Genomic DNA, 11,801 nt, shown 5'->3' on the forward strand with positions numbered 1-11,801 from the left:
CTTTGTTGTCCATTCTCCCTAATTCGACCCTGGAGGCGCCACTTCTCCCTCCAGACAGTAGGTGGCAGTGTGCTACAGACTTGACATTCTTTTTCTTCAAATAAGGAAACGTAGCACATAAACACAAACACGAGAGTACGTGCTAGTTATAGACTACTTTTAATCTCGACAATTTACAGCAAAAATATCAATAACGATGGAGAGGAGTTGCGGGATAGTTTCTGCAGTTAAAGCGTTGGAGTAAGTCACATTTAACAGCTTGTTTGTCAAGTAGTTCATTCACATTGGTCATTTTATCGCGCTAAGGTGTATGTTTGTATACCAGTGCAGTGACTAAAATGTATTTAATGTATGCCTATGGTCTCTTCCCGCTGTACGAAAACGAACCACATTGTGTAAACGGAGTTATTATTTTTTTTACTGTACAGGTATGCGGGAGGTAGCTGCATATCGAGGTGCACATGTGATGAACTCCCCTGCCCGCTGCTGAGCTGGCTTGCATCCCAACTGAAGGGTCTGTGTCCGGAGCTTCAGGGTATGAAACATTAAAGCAATTGCAACCCATGTTAGTCCAATTACTGACCTGTAGAAAAATTGAAAAGCTGCAATCAGAATTGTTTGAGCTTTTAACCCTCCTTAGGGTCGGCACCGACATTTTAATGCATAAAAATAATCACATAACATGTGTTTATTGCATCAAGGCTTTTTGACTTTGTCAAGAAACTCTATATCAACAAAATAAAACCAAAAAAATAATTTTTACAAAATTTTAAAATGGTCTGGTTGAAATTATGACCACTGTATTGTTAGGGTCGGTTTCGACCCGGTTATAATAATATGACTATAAAGCAATATTTTGAGCCAAAACTGAAATCATAAGTGTACAATTAGCCAACACAATGACAACCAGCTCCTCTTCTCATCATGTAAGCCTCAGGGGATTCTCATTTTGACCAGTTTTCCAATATACCAGCAGAAAAACAATGTCCAGACATGTGAAGTGAATTCACTCATTTGACTGGCTGATTTCACATTTACACTTTGGATCATGGAAATAATGACAAGAAGTACAGTGAACCAAGATCTGGACCAAATTTTTGGTGACCATGAGAGAGAGGACAGACCAGCATGGCCAATGAGATGAACAGTGGAGTATGATCCAGAAGACATAGATGATGCGAGTTCGATGAAGAGATTGCTGGTGGTGAAGCTGCTCCTGTTAGAAGATTCAAGTCCAGAAATGGCAAGATCTTTTGAAGCTCAGTACCTCATGATGTACATGGAAGGGCAAATGCTGCAAATGTCATCAAAATGACAACAATTTAGGGGTATAGTAACAAAAAAGGCCTACATGCCCACACCAAAAGTATTAAAACCAACATTTTCATGGATGAGGAAGCCTAAAAAGGTAACCAAGAGATGAGAAGCAAATTTGATGGTAACTTATTGTTTTTAGTGTATTTCATAGCTGATTTTATACATGGGTCAAAACCAAGAGAGATGATACCAGAAAGCTAACACAAGTGGAAGGTTAATTTTTTTTAAAAAGTGTTGACATAAATCAAGCAGTGAATGTTTTGCCTGCTCTAGCATATAAAAAGGTCTTCCCTACTTGCAGATTCAGGTGGGGGAAGTAAGATCTTGCTGGTGAGAGAGCTGAGAAACATGCTTTCAGACTTGCACTCTCCCCTCACTGGGCTGACCTCTGAGATGCTGGGGCCCTCCATCCTCAACAAAGTCACTGGTGAGAAACAATAAGAGGGAGCCATGAGGTTTTGTGTTTAAGGTAATAGGGGCCTTGACACAACTCATAAATTTGTTGCATATGTAGCTCTATGGCTTCAAATGGCAGAGAACCTTTAAAATGTTGTGTCAAACTTCTCCAGAGTTCCTTGTATCAGAATTGCAAGCAGCTCATATCATCAAGTACAAAGAGCTTCATCCTGAGGATAATCCAAGTGGCGAGGAGTCTGAAAAAGAGCAAAGGGTGGTGAATACCGTGGCGCTTTCTCAGGAATATGGTGACAATGATTCAAACAACAACCAAAGTACAGCTGAGATGCAGGCGGAATGGATATTACTGCTTCACGCTCTAAACATGGATGTGTTCTCTCCTTATCCTGACGTGCTGCATGAGGTGAGCAGGCTCCGTATGAATTACTGAAGATTGTAAAGCTTTATAATAATTATATTCCTCTTGCTGTAATGCAGGTGGAGTCGAGGATTGCTCGTTTACCTGGTGAAGCCATGACTAAGCCTCTTCTTAACTCCAGCCTCAGCGCAGAGCAGTGGGTATGTTGTCTGTGCTTCATTCCAGTAACCTGCTACTGTATTGGGAATTCAACCTCATCTTCTCTGTTCCTCAGATGCAGCTTGAAAAAATAAATAAAGTTATGTCTGACGACTACGGCTGTCGGCAGCAAATGATGATCAAACGTTTTCAGGTGTCACTTGAGTCTTTTGCATGGGGAGACAAGCAGAAGGTAGGAAAGTTTAATCCAAGTACAGTTAATATCTGTAAAGCCTGCAGCTAATTTGGTTCTTATTGAAGTCAGAATATTAGAAATCGCCACTACATTAAGTAATGTAACTGTTTGTGTATGACAGTACACAAATAAAGCACATCACTTCCTGTAACAGTAAAGTTTAATTGTTTATCATTGATTTTACAATGTACATTTACATAATTTGATGTGTATCAAATGTTTTGTTTCTATAGTAAATAAGCATTTTTTGTGTTCATCATTTTTTAGCATTTTTTCTCAACTTGATTTTATTGTATTTTTTTACACAAAACTCCTCTGACAAGCTGATTTATGATGTTTTTTGGGTTTTTTTTTTAACACAGGAGCGTAGTGAAGCGCTGTCCTCAGTCCCACCGCTTGCATCCATCACTATTTCATCCCGAGTGTCCATCCCTCTCCTACTAGCTACCAGAGAGGATCAGTCCTGCATTGAGCCAATTAAAGCTGGAACAACTACAAATGTTTACAAGGTATAATATATAATAACTATAATGTCTCCTGGCAGGGAATTTAAACTCTGTAATTCTTCTCTGATGATTAGAAAATGATGGGCCACGTACCGGACAGAGGGGGTCGACCCGGGGAAATTGAAGCACCTATGCCGACCTGGGCAGAGAGAAGATCAGGACATGGAGGTGGACGCCATCAATGGCGGAAAAATCCAAATAAAAAGAGAAAGGGGAAGAGGGAGTAGTATGTAAATGTATTTTTTTGTAGTTTTTTTTATGGAAAAAAAATACTTCAAAAATACCAGTGGAATGCAACAAATGATTATTGTTTGTAAAACTACATGTTGCACTTATTAATTTTTTCAAACCTTGTCAAATCTGAAGTGTGCAGGTATATGCTTTGTAATCTTCGAGGGAATTAAAATGAAAACGAGAATTATTTTTTTTATTATTATTCTATTTTCACACTAAATTAATGTATAAAACATAATTAATGTGTTATCAACGTTGGCATGATTTGTGCACATAAGATTTATCTAATAAAGAAATAATAAGACTTTATTGTGTGGTAATTTATGTCTCTACTTTGTACGTAAGTTACATAGGACGAGTGTCCTTTTGCCGGTGTCATACCGGAAGTCACCCGGAAGATGAATGATGCAACACAGAAAGTTCCGGAATAGCTAAAGGTCGCTTCATAAAGCGTTAGCCGGAGATCCGTGGCGCAGTCTATTCTGAGTTTTCGCAGAATACATTTGCAAGAATAAAATTAATTTTCACCATGCCGAGAGGACGCAGAAGCCGAATGGCTCCTCCAGCCAGGTAACATTTTCTATTGTGGGCTGATGAAATAAACGTGGCCGTTTGCTCTTTTAGCACAGCAGCATGCTCGACTGTCATTCCTATAGAAATTACCTTTAACCCGCTTTAGATGCCTATTTTATGGACATGCGTGTTTTAAAACTATACTGTTTTTTTATGTGAGTGGGATTTGACCTTATATGGCAAACTGAAACAGTTGTATAATCAAGGTCACACTGTTCTCAAAACATGTCAACACGTTTAATTTCATAACAAACATAGGATTTGCCATTGCTGTTTTTTTTAATCGTACAAAATTACCAAAACAAGCTTTATATTTTTAAATGGTATATAATCTACCAGATTTTCAGTGTCTTCCCTACTTGGATGCTATTTGACTAATCCTGTCTCATAAGTAATTGACTTTGCTACTTTTAGTTACCTCACCACATTAATGAGAACCACCACGTTGGAGATAATGAAAACACAACCTTAAGTGACACAGCCGAGTTATTTTCCACAGCTTTACTTCATTTCCTTTGCCCCGTATTTGTACTTAACATAATGGATGTTGTGAATGTCCTCTTGATGCTATTATGTTCAGTCAGTCAGTTCCTGACAAATGTATCCATCTAATCTTTTCACCTTTCCTCTCAATCTCTTCACAGAAGTGCACCACCGCCCCCACCTCCTCCCTCTCATGCCCCCGTACCAGTTCAGGCGCCTCCATCTGCTTTGGCTGCTCCAGCCGCAGCACCCAAGCAGCCAGGTTTATTTGCCCAGATGGCAACAACGGCTGCTGGGGTAGCAGTCGGCTCTGCGGTCGGGCACACCATTGGCCACGCAATGACTGGGGCCTTCAGTGGTGGTGGGAATTCAGAGCCTGCACGGCCTGATGTCACGTACCAGGTATTCATTACTATAGCCAGTCGTTTAATGGTGCAGTTGAATCCCACTGCAAACTATAATAGTAAAAAATAATATGTGAAAGATAAAATTAGGTTGTAGATGAATGTATTTTATCGTCAACCTTGTTTGTTTGCCAGGAGCCCTACCAGGCACAGCCATACCAACAACAGCAGCAGCAACAGCAGGCCTGTTCCTATGAACTTAAACAGTTCATTGAGTGCGCTCAGTCCCAAAGCGATCTGAAACTCTGTGAAGGCTTCAGCGAAGTGCTCAAACAGTGCAAGTTTGCTAACGGTAAGTATGGAAGCACATGTTTAGATTTGCATAAGAAAAGTAATCTTTTTGACATTAGTCTGTTTTCACTATAAACACTTTTTGTCATAAGTGGAACTAAGAAATTCCGAAACGTTCTCCATGTGTGTATGGTATTTGAAACAAATGGTGGTAACACCAGATACTGGCTGGTTTTAAGACCGCTACAGACCACTACACATTTTGGAGTGACCTTTTATTGTGGTCAACCTAAGGTACACACGTGCAATAATCATGCTGCATCTTGATATTCCACATCTGTGAGTTGGGTAGATTAGGACTCATGAATGATGAATGCTTACTAACAAATTTACAGATTTGTAAGAAATATTTGAGAGCAATAGACCTTTTGTGTACATTTTTAATATTTGGTTTTGGTATTTTTATATTAATACTGAATCTTCTCTCTGCAGGTCTGTCTTGAATCGGATCCAGGAACCTTGAAAGGATTGCCGGATGTCAACATGATCTAATTAACAACTGATCAAAGTGTAATTTATTTTAGCAATCGACTTTCATCAGCTGGAATTTGTTAAATCCATGCATTTAGGAGAGTGCAGCAGAGCTTGTAATCATACATGTTTATATTAACCACTAGTTTAGTGTTTTGAATTGAATCTTCATGGGGAAAGATCTCTGTGGGACAACGGCATTGTTGGATTATAATTACTTGACCTGTTAGTGTTTGAAAACATTAAAACGCTTGGATCATGACGCTCAGTTTTGTGGTCTATTAAATATAGTTGATGACACTGTTGTATGAAGTTTTGTGTGTGTGTTTGTATAGAAAATTTACTTCAGTGTGTGTGTGTGTGTGTGTATATATATATATATATATAGACGGTAAATTTATGAAGTTAAATGTAAAACAAATTTAATGACTGCAGAAGGTATTGAGCGATCAAGGACGATCTTACATGGAATCTTAGATGACTTCTGGAATTGTATTGTAAGAGATTCAAGTCAAGTTTATTTATATAGGCCTTAATCACAAAGGAGCCTCAAAGATGGCGACAATCGACGACATCCCCTGATCTGAACCACCATCCTGGCAAGGAAAAACTCTAAAACCCATTTGGGTTGAAAAAAGAAACATTGAGAAGGCTACAATGGATGACATATAAGTATATACAAAGACTAATTGCAGACTCATTGAAATATGTAAGTCACAAATAAATATAGCCATAGGACGGTGTTCTACTGACTTAATGTAGGAAAGTATAGAAAGCTATAGTCTTACATTGAAGACAATCTGATATTAAACATTGACTTGATACAAATGACTTGCTATACAGTATTGAACTGCAGTACAGTCTTACATGGAGGTCATGTAATGTCTAACATTCACGACATACACAATTATTCAAATAAAGTTGTATTCTACAAATTAAGTTACTTATTTAAGACGTAGGACGGTTTATTACAATAAAGTATTGACGTCTAGGTAGTTTCAGGGAGCTAGACAGTGGACACTCCAACTCATAAAGAGAGGGTGCCGTGAACGCAACGTTTATTTTTGGTGCCTTGACATTAGAGCTCCTCTGTCATGGCAGCGACCCCACCATGATGTTGGCTGTTATTCGTCCTCTTCGTCTCAATGATGGATAACCTTTATAGGAGGGACTGAGCCAGGACGGAACACGGTGAGTGGACCGTCCATTTGGGCTGTGACGGGGCTTCCTGTCATGTAATTTTAACTACTTTGTCAATGATTTAACTATTTGTATTGAAGAGAAACACGAGAGTAAAAGCTGGACATGTCTTTCTCCCTTCAACGAGCTTTGCATCTGCAGTTACTGTTTAAGTGGTAATTTCTACCAGTAAACATTACACGGACATAATGTTAAAACCGCATTTAATGTATGTGCCAATCTATTCTCAGCAACGAGATGGTGTTTCCGCCGCTAGCATTAACACCTGTGAGCAACAAGTGCTTGATTACATTCATTGCGTTACTCAGCACTATTCCGGCATGTTGTGACAATACCCCCCTCTAGTGGAGGGAGCTTGCGACTGCGTTCAGACTTGTCACTTTTGGTGCCGTTAAACCGGACTTAAGTCAATGACAGTTCACAATCGGTGTTTCATAACTATTTAGGCGAACATTTATTCAAGGTGAGAGAATAAAAATAGATGAAATACTGAAAAAATGCATAGTTAAAAGTATACTTTGTGGTATCTGAAGGTAAGGCCCCCAACAACCAGTCTTGTCCTGGTCAAAAAACTTTAGCTTTCTTTGTTTTACCTATAATACATCAACACATCACAGTATCGGACTACTATGAGGTCTTGGGCGACAAAGGTTTGAAAGAAAGGGCCGGTCCATGGTCTCAAAGCTAGCCTAAAAGCTACCATAGCTTCACCAAAAACTAACTCCATGTGTTCCAAGCAGTATAGAATATGATCACAAACCAACATCTCTTCTCTGCAGAGTGCAAGCAAAGAGCTGTCGATCACTCCATCATGACAAAAGAAGACGAGATCCCTGACTGGGTGGGGGCCCAGGAGTTCTATGACACGTATGAGCCCAAGGAGATTTTGGGAAGGTGTGTGTGTGATTTTTTTTTAATCAAAACATTGCTTTTAAAATCCAAAATCAATCACATTAGACTCTGTAGCACTGTTACACCAGCAATGCTCTTGTTGAGGTTTGTTTTGGTTGAGTTTTGAGACCTGCTATGATGTCACGTCAACTGTCTATTGATTTGCACATCTACAGGTCTACTGCAATACCAACACAAACATCTAAGACGTCTTCTCCTTTTCAGGGGAGTAAGCAGTGTTGTGCGTCGTTGTGTCGACAAACGGACGTCGCAGGAGTACGCCGTGAAGATCATCGACATAACCCCTTCAGATAAGATGACTCCGCAGGAGATCGAGGAGCTCAGGGATTCCACATTGAAGGAGATTGATATACTCAAGAAAGTCTTTGGGCAGGAGAACATCAGTAAGCCCACTTGGAAGACACCAATTTCCTTCAATTAAATTTGTTTACTGGTGGTTGTTGTCCCATTGATCTATTCCAAGTAGTCCTTGGTTGCTAATCTAATGATATACAACAATTGCATAGAACTTTGTGAACTGTTTCTTTGCAGTACAACTAAAAGACTGCTATGAATCCAAAGCCTTCTTCTTCTTGGTTTTTGACCTGTACGTAAGCTCCAGCAAGAGTGTTCTTCACACGTATGTGCTGTTCTGAATGTTGTCACTTTATTTGAATACTTATGTTCTATAATCCAGGATGAAGAAGGGGGAACTCTTTGACTACCTCACAGAGAGAGTTACTCTGAGTGAGAAGGAAACAAGGTCATTGAGTCAAATCTTCATACATTAGTCCTCACAAGCATTACATTTTTTTTTCCTGTGTCTGCTATAGGAAGATCATGCGTGCTCTGCTAGAAGTGGTCCACTTTCTCCACAACCAGAACATTGTCCATCGAGATCTGAAGCCTGAGAACATTCTTCTGGATGACCAGACCAACATCAAACTCACCGACTTTGGCTTTGCTGTGCAAATCCAATCAGGACAGAAACTCAAAGGTTGGAGCTTAATATGTCAAGCATGGGTGTCAAACTCGCACCATGGAGGGCTAAGACACTGCAGGTTTTCTTTCCAGCCGGTCAATTGGAGGGAAAGAGCGCATCAATTAAATCAGCTGATGGAGAAGCTGATTGGAGAGAAAACCTGCACTGCTTTGGCCCTCCATTGACATTTGATGTAAAGGATATCCATGCATCCATTTTCTACCGCTTATTCTCACAAGGGGGTGCTGGAGCCTATCCCAGCTGTCTTCAGGCAAGAGGCGGGGTACACCCTGGACTGGTCGCCAGCCAATCACAGGGCACATATAGACAAACAACCATTCACACTCACATTCATGCCTATGGACAATTTGGAGTCGCCAATTAGCCTAGCATGTTTTTGGAATGTGGGAGGAAACCGGAGTACCCGGAGAAAACCCAAACTCCACATAGAGATGCCTGAGCGGGGTGAACCCGGATCGCCTAGCTGTGTGGCCTGCACTCGAACCACTCGCCCACCATGCAGCCATAATGTATATCAATTCAAAGACGGCTGTCACAAAACTCCTTTGACCCATTATTAATTGGAGGATACCGAGTGGGGTACATTGCGGTCATCTACGACCATGCATTTGTACAGGATTCGTACCCCTGCTTTACAACAAATAGTCGTATTAAAGTGTCTTTTTTTTGTTGTTTGATATTAAAGGCTTTAATTATCTTTCATGCAGAGGTGTGCGGGACTCCTGTTTATCTCGCTCCTGAGATTATTCAGTGCTCCATGGACCCTGGCCATGAGGGATACGGAACTGCTGTGGACATGTGAGAATGACTTCCCTCACGATTGAAAGACTGTATATTACCTTTACATGACGAGCAATGAATGTTACCTATGACGAGTGTAATTAGATTTGTAGATGCCGCCATAAGTCTCATGAGCTTAAAAGCCAGCCTGTGCTCAACTAGTCTGCATTCCTGGCAAGTTTTATTTACTCATGTGAGCTGCTGCTATCATAAATACATTCTGACACGGCAATTTCTGTCTGATGCACGCAGATGGAGTGCAGGGGTGATCATGTACACGCTCCTCGCCGGCTCTCCACCTTTCTGGCACAGGAAACAGATGCTGATGCTGCGTATGATCTTAGAAGGGAATTACGACTTCTCATCGCCCGAATGGGACGACCGCTCAGACACTGTCAAAGATTTGGTTAGGCATACATTTGATTCCCTTCATCATTATGTTTGCTTTTTCTATTCCATATACCGAAACGACAGAAGGGTAGACACTTTGGTGTTTTGTCAGATATCTCGGATGCTTGTGGTCGACCCCAGGCAGCGTTACACAGCCATCGACGCCCTGAACCATTCGTTCTTCTCCCAGTACGTTGTGGACGAGGTCAGGCAGTTCAGTCCATACAGGAAATTCAAGGTAAGGTTGGAACTCTGTGGTAAGTGAAGCAAAGTAGTATTCCTTATTTATGAATTTCATTCATTCATTTTCTAGCGCTTTTCCTCACGAGGGTCGCGGGGGTGCTGGAGCCTATCCCAGCTGTCTTCGGGCGAGAGGCGGGGTACACCCTGGACTGGTCGCCAGCCAATCACAGGGCACATATAGACAAATAGTACCCGGAGAAAACCCACGCATGCACGGGGAGAACATGCAAACTCCACACAGAGATGGCCGAGGGTGGAATTGAACCCTGGTCTCCTAGCTGTGAGGTCTGTGCGCTAACCACTCAACCGCCGTATTTATGAATTTAAAATACCAAATTCTAATTACGGGTTTTAACATTATGTGTGCATTGCTTTTAACTGGGGCTGCACGGCGGTCTAGTGGTTAGCGCGCAGACCTCACAGCTAGGAGACCAGGGTTCAATTCCACCCTCGGCCATCTCTGTGTGGAGTTTGCATGTTCTCCCCGTGCATGCGTGGTATGAATGTGAGTGTGAATGGTTGTTTGTCTATATGTGCGCTGTGATTGGCTGGCGACCAGTCCAGGGTGTACCCCGCCTCTCGCCCGAAGACAGCTGGGATAGGCTCCAGCACCCCCCGCGACCCTTGTGAGGAAATGCGGTAGAAAATGAATGATTGAATGCTTTTAACTTTGTATGCACAGTGTCCTTGGTTTCTTTGAAAGGTGCTTATAAATAGTCTCTTCCTAATATTTGCATTTCAGTTCATTACCAGTTTTTATTCTTGAAAATGTCTGTATTCAACCACTAAACATTACGTAATATATGTCTTAATTTTGATAAGAGTGAAGCTGAAACTGTACTTCCAAAGCAAACACAATGCTACACCCCCATGACCCCCCCCCCCCCAAATGACGCCAATGCCTTTATTTTTTTCTTCTCATCAGGTCATCTGTATGACTGTACTGGCCACCATGCGCATCTACTGTAACTACCGCAGAGCAAAGCCCATCACCAAGGAGGTGATCAAGAGCGATCCATACGCACTCAAGCCTATTCGCAAGCTCATTGACGCGTGCGCCTTCAAGATCTATGGCCACTGGGTCAAGAAGGGCCAGACGCAGAACAGAGCGGCACTTTTCGAGAACACTCCCAAAGCCATCCTGCTGTCGATAGCTGCCGAGGCAGACGAGCCTGTCCATCACATCTGGTAATGACAAGCTGGTCATCTGAGCTGTGCTGTTGAGAGAATTGTATGGGGAAAAAATGGCGAGTTACCAACCACTTAAATTGGCCTAAACAATACAAATGTCAAGTCATTCATTTAAAAAACAAATATGGACATACAATACTCAAAAACTTTACAATAAGGATTGAGCCAATGCAAATGTTTTTGTAATAGTATGAAAAATGCCATGAGTTTGTTGGGGAAACCTACATTAAAACTTATGAGTCAAAATGTATGTCGACTTAAGCCATTACAGTATTATCGAGCCAACCACTGCATTGTGTATTTATGGCTTTCATTGATTGATATGAAATGTCTTTTTAAAGTAAATATAAGTGTTACCATGTCTTTTCATTGCTTTACATTTCCATGGTTTGATTCAGCCATCAAAGCGCATTTTAAAATGAATATCAAAAGGCATTATATTATGCAATTCTATGCAAACACATGGACTCTGCTGCCGTAATGTCACTTAAATCAACTTAAAGGATGTTGTGACATCTCTGCGTGAGCAAAGCTTCAGGCACTACCATGGCAACACTGCTCCAATTGATAACAGGAGTGTCTCAATGCTCCAACTGCACAGAGATGACATACAACCATAAAAATAAAGCCATCTGTTTTACCTTAGCGCAACCTT

The 11,801-nt window shown here is 41.1% G+C and overlaps 3 protein-coding genes across 3 annotated transcripts; all 3 read left to right on the top strand.

The window, feature by feature from the left end:
- Positions 1–73: 73 nt before the first annotated feature.
- Positions 74–3,535, top strand: im:7138535 (uncharacterized protein LOC797998 homolog). The gene is made up of 8 exons (XM_058080116.1): positions 74–240; positions 429–535; positions 1,619–1,744; positions 1,887–2,137; positions 2,212–2,292; positions 2,367–2,483; positions 2,849–2,995; positions 3,067–3,535. The coding sequence occupies exons 1-8, from the start codon at positions 197–199 to the stop codon at positions 3,217–3,219; spliced, it is 1,026 nt and encodes a 341-aa protein (XP_057936099.1). The 5' UTR covers positions 74–196; the 3' UTR covers positions 3,220–3,535.
- A 74-nt stretch (positions 3,536–3,609) lies between these two features.
- Positions 3,610–5,710, top strand: chchd2 (coiled-coil-helix-coiled-coil-helix domain containing 2). Its single transcript, XM_058080122.1, has 4 exons — positions 3,610–3,796; positions 4,444–4,684; positions 4,822–4,978; positions 5,410–5,710. Exons 1-4 carry the CDS (start codon positions 3,756–3,758, stop codon positions 5,418–5,420), a joined length of 450 nt encoding a protein of 149 aa, XP_057936105.1. The 5' UTR covers positions 3,610–3,755; the 3' UTR covers positions 5,421–5,710.
- Positions 5,711–6,472: 762 nt separating this feature from the next.
- On the top strand, positions 6,473–11,770 carry LOC131134627 (phosphorylase b kinase gamma catalytic chain, skeletal muscle/heart isoform-like). The gene is made up of 10 exons (XM_058080115.1): positions 6,473–6,639; positions 7,428–7,542; positions 7,765–7,943; positions 8,092–8,146; positions 8,237–8,302; positions 8,373–8,536; positions 9,250–9,340; positions 9,575–9,728; positions 9,825–9,950; positions 10,881–11,770. The coding sequence occupies exons 2-10, from the start codon at positions 7,460–7,462 to the stop codon at positions 11,145–11,147; spliced, it is 1,185 nt and encodes a 394-aa protein (XP_057936098.1). The 5' UTR covers positions 6,473–6,639; positions 7,428–7,459; the 3' UTR covers positions 11,148–11,770.
- Positions 11,771–11,801: the final 31 nt, after the last annotated feature.

The sequence above is a fragment of the Doryrhamphus excisus genome, chromosome 8 (assembly GCF_030265055.1).
Source record: "Doryrhamphus excisus isolate RoL2022-K1 chromosome 8, RoL_Dexc_1.0, whole genome shotgun sequence".
NCBI lineage: Eukaryota > Metazoa > Chordata > Actinopteri > Syngnathiformes > Syngnathidae > Doryrhamphus > Doryrhamphus excisus.